Source organism: Oncorhynchus keta, unplaced genomic scaffold (genome assembly GCF_023373465.1).
Source record: "Oncorhynchus keta strain PuntledgeMale-10-30-2019 unplaced genomic scaffold, Oket_V2 Un_contig_1593_pilon_pilon, whole genome shotgun sequence".
NCBI lineage: Eukaryota > Metazoa > Chordata > Actinopteri > Salmoniformes > Salmonidae > Oncorhynchus > Oncorhynchus keta.
The window spans coordinates 26,509-36,080 of NW_026279612.1; the positions used below are offsets into that span (position 1 = coordinate 26,509).

A 9,572-nucleotide genomic window follows, 5' to 3' on the forward strand; every position below is an offset into this window, starting at 1 on the left:
TTTTCTAGGATAACCACTCCACTCCTTTCTTTTTCTAGGATAACCACTCCACTCCTTTTTCTAGGATAACCGCTCCTTTCTTTTTCTAGGATAACCGCTCCTTTCTTTTTCTAGGATAACTGCTCCACTCCATTCTTTTTCTAGGATAACTGCTCCACTCCTTTCTTTTCTAGGATAACCGCTCCACTCCATTCTTTTTCTAGGATAACCTTTCCACTCCTTTCTTTTTCTAGGATAACCGCTCCACTCCTTTTTCTAGGATAACCGCTCCACTCCTTTTTCTAGGATAACCACTCCACTCCTTTTCTAGGATAACCGCTCCACTCCTTTTTCTAGGATAACCACTCCACTCCTTTTTCTAGGATAACCGCTCCACTCCTTTTTCTAGGATAACCTCTCCCACAGTTGTGTTTTGTGTGATGTGTGCGTGTGTGTGCGTGTGTGTGAGTGTGTGTGCGTGTGTGTGACTGTGTGTGCGTGCATGTTTTCTACGCATGGGTGTGACTCACTCCGGTCCCAGCTGTCTGGAGACCACTCCCTGCTCTCCCCAGTCATCACCACAGACAGACCCCCAGACCCCTCTAGATAACCTCCACCCTGCCATCCAGCTTAGAGCGGCCGCCCTGCAGGCGCACTGACCCTGGACGAGAGACACACACACACCGTTTAGATCATTTTCCACTAGGATAGAGACAGAGAGTGACAGAGACACACAAAGAGAGGACAGAGCGAGGCACACAGGTGACAGTGAGAGATAGACACAGAGTGACAGAGAGAAAGACACAGAGTGACAGAGAGAGGATAAGTCCAGTGAGAGAGAGACACAGAGTGACTAGACACAGAGTAAGAGAGACAGAGTGACAGTGAGAGAGAGACACAGAGTGACAGAGAGAGAGAGACACAGAGTGACAGAGAGTGAGACAGAGTGACAGAGAGAGAGAGACAGAGTAGACACAGAGTGACAGAGAGAGAGAGACACAGAGTGAGAGAGAGAGACACAGAGTGACAGAGAGACACAAAGTGACAGAGAGAGAGACACAGAGTTTTGAGAGAGAGACACAAAGTGACAGAGAGAGAGAGACACAGAGTGAGAGAGAGAGAGACACAGAGTGACAGAGAGACACTGACAGAGATAAGAGACACAGAGTGAGAGAGAGAGAGAGAGAGAGAGAGACACAGAGTGAGAGACACAGTGTGAGAGAGAGACATAGAGAGACAGAGAGAGAGAGAGACACAGAGGAGAGACACAGTGTGAGAGAGAGACATAGAGAGACAGAGTGACAGAGAGAGAGACACAGAGTGACAGAGAGAGAGAGAGACATAGAGTGACAGAGAGAGAGACACAGAGTGACAGAGAGAGAGAGAGACACAGAGTGACAGAGAGAGAGACACAGAGACAGAGACAGAGAGAGAGACATAGAGAGACAGAGAGAGAAAGAGATGTGTATCTGTCTCCCGAGTATCATATCAGAGGAAAACGTTGATTTCCTTGATCCTTCTATTTCATAGGTCACTGAGGAACATAAATCAAGCTGACCAATAAGGAACACACTCACACACACACACAGGATAACACACACACACACACACACACACACACACACACACACACACACACACACACACTCACATACACACACACACACACACTTTTCACAGGACACACACACACACACACACACAGTCTCCCCTAATGACTGACAGCTTGTCTATATTGGTAGAGTCACCCCTAATGACTGACAGCTTGTCTGTCTTGGTTCTCCCTAATGACTGACAGCTTGTCTGTCTTGGTAGAATCTCCCCTAATGACTGACAGCTTGTCTGTCTTGGTAAGTCTCCCCTAATGACTGACAGCTTGTCTATATTGGTAGTCTCCCCCTAATGACTGACAGCGTGTCTAGTAGAGTCTCCCCTAATGACTGACAGCTTGTCTGTCTTTTCTCCCCTAATGACTGACAGCTTGTCTGTCTTGGTAGAGTCTCCCCTAATGACTGACAGCTTGTCTATCTTGGAGAGTCTCCCCCTAATGACTGACAGCTTGTCTATATTGGATAGAGTCTCCCCCTAATGACTGACAGCTTGTCTATCTTGATAAGTCTCCCCTAATGACTGACAGCTTGTCTGTCTTGATAGAGTCTCCCCTGTTGACTGACAGCTTGTCTGTCTTGGTAAAGTCTCCCCTAATGACTGACAGCTTGTCTATATTGGATAGAGTCTCCCCTAATGACTGACAGCTTGTCTTATTGGTAGAGTCTCCCCCTAATGACTGACAGCTTGTCTTCTAGGATAAGTCTCCCACTAATGACTGACAGCTTGTCTGCCTTGGATAAGTCTCCCCTAATGACTGACAGCTTGTCTATCTTGGATAGAGTCTCCCCTAATGACTGACAGCTTGTCTGTCTTGGATAATCTCCCCCTAATGACCGACAGCTTGTCTATATTGGTAGAGTCTCCCCTAATGACTGACAGCTTGTCTATATAAGTCTCCCCTAATGACTGACAGCTTGTCTATCTTGGATAGAGTCTCCCTAATGACTGACAGCTTGTCTGTCTTGATAAGTCTCCCCTGTTGACTGACAGCTTGTCTGTCTTGGTAAAGTCTCCCCTAATGACTGACAGCTTGTCTTATTGGTAAGTCTCCCCTAATGACTGACAGCTTGTCTATATTGGTAGAGTCTCCCCCTAATGACTGACAGCTTGTCTGCCTTGGTAGAGTCTCCCACTAATGACTGACAGCTTGTCTGCTTTTTCTAGGTCTCCCCTAATGACTGACAGCTTGTCTATCTTGGTAGGATCTCCCCTAATGACTGACAGCTTGTCTGTCTTGGATAGTCTCCCCTAATGACCGACAGCTTGTCTATATTGGTAGAGTCTCCCCTAATGACTGACAGCTTGTCTATATTAAGTCTCCCCTAATGACTGACAGCTTGTCTATCTTGGTTCTTCTAATGACTACAGCTTGTCTGTCTTGATAGAGTCTCCCCTGTTGACTGACAGCTTGTCTGTCTTGGTAAAGTCTCCCCCAATGAGGACAGCTTGTCTGCCAGTCTCCCCTAATGACTGACAGCTTGTCTATCTTTCTCCCCTAATGACTGACAGCTTGTCTATCTTGGATAGAGTCTCCCCTAACTCTGGCAGCTTGTCTGTCTTGGATAGTCTCTCCCCTAATGACTGACAGCTTTCTATCTAGGATAGAGTCTCCCCCTTATGACTGACAGCTTGTCTATCTTGGTAGAGTCTCCCCTAATGTCTGACAGCTTGTCTATATTGGTAGAGTCTCCCCCTTATGACTGACAGCTTGTCTATCTTGGTAGAGTCTCCCCCTAATGACTGACAGCTTGTCTATCTTGGTAGAGATCTCCCCTAATGAATGACAGCTTGTCTATAGTAGAGATAATGACTGACAGCTTGTCTGTCTTAGTAAATCTCCCCCTGTTGACTGACAGCTTGTCTATCTTGGTAGAGTCTCCCCTAATGACTGAAGCTTGTCTGTCTTGGTAGAATCTCCCCTAATGACTGACAGCTTGTCTATCTTTTTCTAGGATAATGACTCCAGCTTGTGTATCTTTCTCTAGGATAATGACTGACAGCTTGTCTGTCTTGGTAGATCTCCCCTAATGACTGACAGCTTGTCTATCTTGGTAGGTCTCCCCTAATGACTGACAGCTTGTCTATCTTTTCCCCTAATGACTGACACTTGTCTATATTGGTAGAGTCTCCTTTTTCTGACAGCTTGTCTGTCTTGGTAAAAATCTCCCCTAATGACCGACAGCTTGTCTATTGGATAGAGTCTCCCCTAATAACATACAGCTTGTCTGTCTTGATAAGAGTCTCCCCTAATGACTGACAGCTTGTCTATCTTAGGATCTCCCCCTCATGACTGACAGCTTGTCTGTCTTGGTAGAGTCTCCCCCTTATGACTGACAGCTTGTCTATATTGGTAGAGTCTCCCCCTAATGACTGACAGCTTGTCTATATTGTAGAGTCTCCCCCTAATGACTGACAGCTTGTCTATATTGGTAGAGTCTCCCCTAATGACTGACAGCTTGTCTATCTTGGTAAAGTCTCCCCCTGTTGATTGACAGCTTGTCTATCTTGGTAGAGTCTCCCCCTAATGACTGACAGCTTGTCTGTCTTGGTAGAATCTCCCCTAATAACATACAGCTTGTCTATCTTGGTAGAGTCTCCCCATGACTGACAGCTTGTTTGTCTTGGTAGAGTCTCCCCTAATGACTGACAGCTTGTCTATCTTGGTAGAGTCCCCCCTAATGACTGACAGCTTGTCTGTCAGTCTCCCCTAATGACCGACAGCTTGTCTATATTGGAGAGTCTCCCCTAATGACTGACAGCTTGTCTATATTGGAGTCTCCCCCTAATGACTGACAGCTTGTCTATCTTGGTAGAGTCTCCCCTAATGACTGACAGCTTGTCTGTCCAGTCTCCCCCTGTTGACTGACAGCTTGTCTGAGAAAGTCTCCCCCAATGACTGACAGCTTGTCTGAGTAGAGTCTCCCCCTAATGACTGACAGCTTGTCTATCTTGGTAGAGTCTCCCCTAATGACTGACAGCTTGTCTATCTTGGTAGAGTCTCCCCTAATGACTGGCAGCTTGTCTGTCTTGGTAGAGTCTCCCCTAATGACTGACAGCTTGTCTATATTGGAGAGTCTCCCCCATGACTGACAGCTTGTCTATCTTGGTAGAGACAATGTCTGACAGCTTGTCTATATTGGAGAGTCTCCCCTTATGACTGACAGCTTGTCTATCTTGGTAGAGTCTCCCCCTAATGACTGACAGCTTGTCTATCTTGGAGAGTCTCCCCTAATGAATGACAGCTTGTCTATATTGGTAGAGACTAATGACTGACAGCTTGTCTGTCTTGGAAAGTCTCCCCTGTTGACTGACAGCTTGTCTATCTTGGTAGAGTCTCCCCTAATGACTGACAGCTTGTCTGTCAGAGAGTCTCCCCCTAATGACTGACAGCTTGTCTATCTTGGTAGAGTCTCCCCTAATGACTGACAGAGTATCTTGGAGAGTCTCCCTAATGACTGACAGCTTGTCTGTCTTGGAGACACTAATGACTGACAGCTTGTCTATCTTGGTAGAGTCTCCCCCTAATGACTGACAGCTTGTCTACAGAGTAGAGACCCATGACTGACAGCTTGTCTATATTGGTAGAGTCTCCCTAATGACTGACAGCTTGTCTGTCTTGAGTAAATCTCCCCTAATGACCGACAGCTTGTCTATATTGGAGAGTCTCCCCTAATAACATACAGCTTGTCTGTCTTGAGAGTCTCCCCTAATGACTGACAGCTTGTCTATCTTGGTAGAGTCTCCCCTCATGACTGACAGCTTGTCTGAAAGAGTCTCCCCCTTATGACTGACAGCTTGTCTATATTGGTAGAGTCTCCCCTAATGACTGACAGCTTGTCTATCAGAGTCTCCCCTAATGACTGACAGCTTGTCTATATTGGTAGAGTCTCCCCTAATGACTGACAGCTTGTCTATCTTGGTAAAGTCTCCCCTGTTGATTGACAGCTTGTCTATCTTGGTAGAGTCTCCCCCTAATGACTGACAGCTTGTCTGTCTTGGTGAATCTCCCCTAATAACATACAGCTTGTCTATCACACAGTCTCCCCTAATGACTGACAGCAGTCTCCCCTAATGACTGACAGCTTGTCTATCTTGGCACAGTCTCCCCTTATGACTGACAGCTTGTCTGTCTTGGTAGAGTCTCCCCGCTAATACACATACAGCTTGTCTATCTTGGTAGAGTCTCCCCTAATGACTGACAGCTTGTCTATCTTGGTAGAGTCTCCCCTAATGACTGACAGCTTGTCTGTTGGTAGAGTCTCCCCCCTAATAACATACAGCTTGTCTATCTTGGTAGAGTCTCCCCTAATGACTGACAGCTTGTCTGTCTTGGTAGAGTCTCCCCTAATGACTGACAGCTTGTCTGTCTTGGTAGAGTCTCCCCTAATGACTGACAGCTTGTCTGTCTTGCAGAGTCTCCCCTAATGACCTGACAGCTTGTCTATATTGGTAGAGTCTCCCTAATGACTGACAGCTTGTCTATCTTTGTAGAGTCTCCCCTAATGACTGACAGCTTGTCTATCTTGGTAGAGTCTCCCCTAATGACTGACAGCTTGTCTATCTTGTAGAGTCTCCCCTAATGACTGACAGCTTGTCTGTCTTGGTAGAGTCTCCCCTAATGACTGACAGCTTGTCTATCTTGGTAGAGTCTCCCCTAATGACTGACAGCTGGTCTGTCTTGTAGAGTCTCCCCCTAATGACTGACAGCTTGTCTATCTTGGTAGAGTCTCCCCTAATGACTGACAGCTTGTCTATCTTGGTAGAGTCTCCCCTAATGACTGACAGCTTGTCTATCTTGGTAGAGTCTCCCCTAATTACTGACAGCTTGTCTATCTTGGTAGAGTCTCCCTAATGACTGACAGCTTGTCTATCTTGGTAGAGTCTCCCCTAATACCTGACAGCTTGTCTATCTTGGTAGAGTCTCCCCTAATTAACATACAGCTTGTCTATCTTGGTAGAGTCTCCCCTAATGACTGACAGCTTGTCTATCTTGGTAGAGTCTCCCCCTAATGACTGACAGCTTGTCTGTCTTGGTAGAGTCTCCCCTAATGACTGACAGCTTGTCTATATTGGTAGAGTCTCCCCTAATACCTGACAGCTTGTCTGTCTTGGTAGAGTCTCCCCTAATAACATACAGCTTGTCTATCTTGGTAGAGTCTCCCCTAATGACTGATCAGTCTCCCCTAATTAATGACAGCTTGTCTATCTTGGTAGAGTCTCCCCTAATGACTGACAGCTTGTCTATCTTGGTAGAGTCTCCCCTAATGACTGACAGCTTGTCTATCTTGGTAGAGTCTCCCCTAATGACTGACAGCTTGTCTGTCTTCGTACATGTTAACGTAACAACGTTTCTTAGTCTAGCCACCAACCAGACACATACCTCAATATTAATGAGATGCTTCCATCTGCTGAGACATGCCCGCTGTTGCACACACACACACACACACACACACACACACACACACCTCTCCTTCCTCTACCTTGTTTACAGTCGCAGTAGCCCCAGTCGGTTCTGCCGCGGCTGTTCCTGAAGAAGCACCAGGGTCTGATCCTGTTGTCCGGGTTCCGACAGCGGTTATGATCCCCAAGCCCTCTACCCGGATAGCGCTCCTCAAACCCCGCTACCTCGCTCCACCTCATACACACCGCACCGGACTCCGTCACGTCCACAGACCCTTGGTAGAACCCGTCTCTCCCGCGGCTCTGGACACAGTCGGTAAACGGTAGATTGAAGGAAGGAGAGGGAACGACGTCGGAGGAGGAAAGAGAGTAGGAAGAGGAGGTGAAAACAACTACCAGCGTAACGACTGAGAGGAGAACAGAGTCCATGATGTTGTTGTAGAGTAGCCGAGACATTTGTTTTCTCGGTTCAGGCTTTCTTTTCTCCCTGTCCTCTCGCTCTCAAATGTAGTCCATAACCGAGAAAGAGAAATAAACACGAAACCGGTTCACGCCACGTCTTCTCAGAAATGCGCTCTTTTGATTCTGAACCTGTCTACATAGTGTGGGATAGGATCGACCGGGACCGGGTGTGTGTGAGTGAGAATGACAGGCAAGAAAGGAGTTTTTAAAAGAGACGCGGATCAATGAACGAAACAGAACTCGTGCCTCGAGCCCGGTAGTTAATGAGATCCCGAGTGACTCTCGCGCTTGTGTGTTGCGTATAACCTTTATTTAACTAGGCAAGTCAGTTTAAGAACAAATTCTTATTTTTACAATTACGGTCAACCCTGGCCAAACCCTATCCCGGCCGGTTGTGATACAGCCTGGAATCGAACGAGGGTCTGTAGTGACGCCTCTAGCACTGAGAAGCACACAGGAGCCCTGTGTGTGTGTGTGTGTGTGTGTGTGTGTGTGTGTGTGTGTGTGTGTGTGTGTGTGTGTGTGTTATTGTAATAGCCTTATTAATGGGTCATAACGAGGTGGATGTATCCTACAGGGCTGTGATTATGATCATGATAATCAGAGAACAAACAAATCACATGAGAATAATAATATTAATAATTAATTTAGTAGAACAATATGTTAATTCACCTTATACATCCCAGCTACCTCTTGGCTCCTGGTTGGAGACTCGTCCTACATGGTAAAGAGCTGGTAGGCTTTCTCATTCGCCTATTCCAGTGTTTTAATTATTATATTATATTTACTTTGCCACTATGGCCCTATTTATGGCCTTCACCTCCCTCATCTCACCTCATTTGCACACTCTGTATATAGACTTTTCTATTGTGTTATTGACTGTATGTTTGTTTACTCCATGTGTAACTCTGTTGTTTACTCCATGTGTAACTCTGTGTTGTTGTTTACTCCATGTGTAACTCTGTGTTGTTGTTTACTCCATGTGTAACTCTGTGTTGTTGTTTACTCCATGTGTAACTCTGTGTTGTTGTTTACTCCATGTGTAACTCTGTGTTGTTGTTTACTCCATGTGTAACTCTGTGTTGTTGTTTACTCCATGTGTAACTCTGTGTTGTTGTTTACTCCATGTGTCTGTGTTGTTGTTTACTGTGTAACTCTGTGTTGTTGTTTACTCCATGTGTAACTCTGTGTTGTTGTTTACTCCATGTGTAACTCTGTGTTGTTGTTTACTCCATGTGTAACTCTGTGTTGTTGTTTATTCCATGTGTAACTCTGTGTTGTTGTTTACTCCATGTGTAACTCTCCATGTGTAACTCTGTGTTGTTGTTTACTCCATGTGTAACTCTGTAACTCTGTGTTGTTGTTTACTCCATGTGTAACTCTGTGTTGTTGTTTACTCCATGTGTAACTCTGTGTTGTTGTTTACTCCATGTGTAACTCTGTGTTGTTGTTTACTCCATGTGTAACTCTGTGTTGTTGTTTACTCCATGTGTAACTCTGTGTTGTTGTTTGTGTTGCACTGCTTTGCTTTATCTTGACCAGGTCACAGTTGTAAATGAGAACTTGTTCTCAACTAGCCTACCTGGTTAAATAAAGGTGTTCTCAACTAGCCTACCTGGTTAAATAAAGGTGTTCTCAACTAGCCTACCTGGTTAAATAAAGGTGATCTCAACTAGCCTACCTGGTTAAATAAAGGTGTTCTCAACTGGCCTACCTGGTTAAATAAAGGTGTTCTCAACTAGCCTACCTGGTTAAATAAAGGTGATCTCAACTAGCCTACCTGGTTAAATAAAGGTGTTCTCAACTAGCCTACCTGGTTAAATAAAGGTGATCTCAACTAGCCTACCTGGTTAAATAAAGGTGTTCTCAACTAGCCTACCTGGTTAAATAAAGGTGTTCTCAACTAGCCTACCTGGTTAAATAAAGGTGTTCTCAACTAGCCTACCTGGTTAAATAAAGGTGTTCTCAACTAGCCTACCTGGTTAAATAAAGGTGTTCTCAACTAGCCTACCTGGTTAAATAAAGGTGTTCTCAACTAGCCTACCTGGTTAAATAAAGGTGTTCTCAACTAGCCTACCTGGTTAAATAAAGGTGTTCTCAACTAGCCTACCTGGTTAAAT

At 45.4% G+C, this 9,572-nt stretch overlaps 1 protein-coding gene across 1 annotated transcript; it reads right to left on the reverse strand.

Annotated features, from left to right (window-relative positions):
- Positions 1-581: 581 nt before the first annotated feature.
- Positions 582-8,056, reverse strand: LOC127919170 (neurotrypsin-like). Its single transcript, XM_052502583.1, has 2 exons — positions 7,071-8,056; positions 582-640 (listed from the first exon to the last, which is right to left on the reverse strand). Exons 1-2 carry the CDS (start codon positions 7,444-7,446, stop codon positions 582-584), a joined length of 435 nt encoding a protein of 144 aa, XP_052358543.1. The 5' UTR covers positions 7,447-8,056.
- Between the last annotated feature and the right edge of the window lie 1,516 nt (positions 8,057-9,572).

Coding starts and splice junctions, on each gene's coding strand:
- LOC127919170 (XM_052502583.1), bottom strand. CDS start 7,446: ATGTCTCGGCTACTCTACAACAACATCATGGACTCTGTTCTCCTCTCA. Junction 641..7,070: donor CTACTGCGACTGTAAACAAG/GTAGAGGAAGGA, acceptor TCTCTCGTCCAG/GGTCAGTGCGCCTGCAGGGC.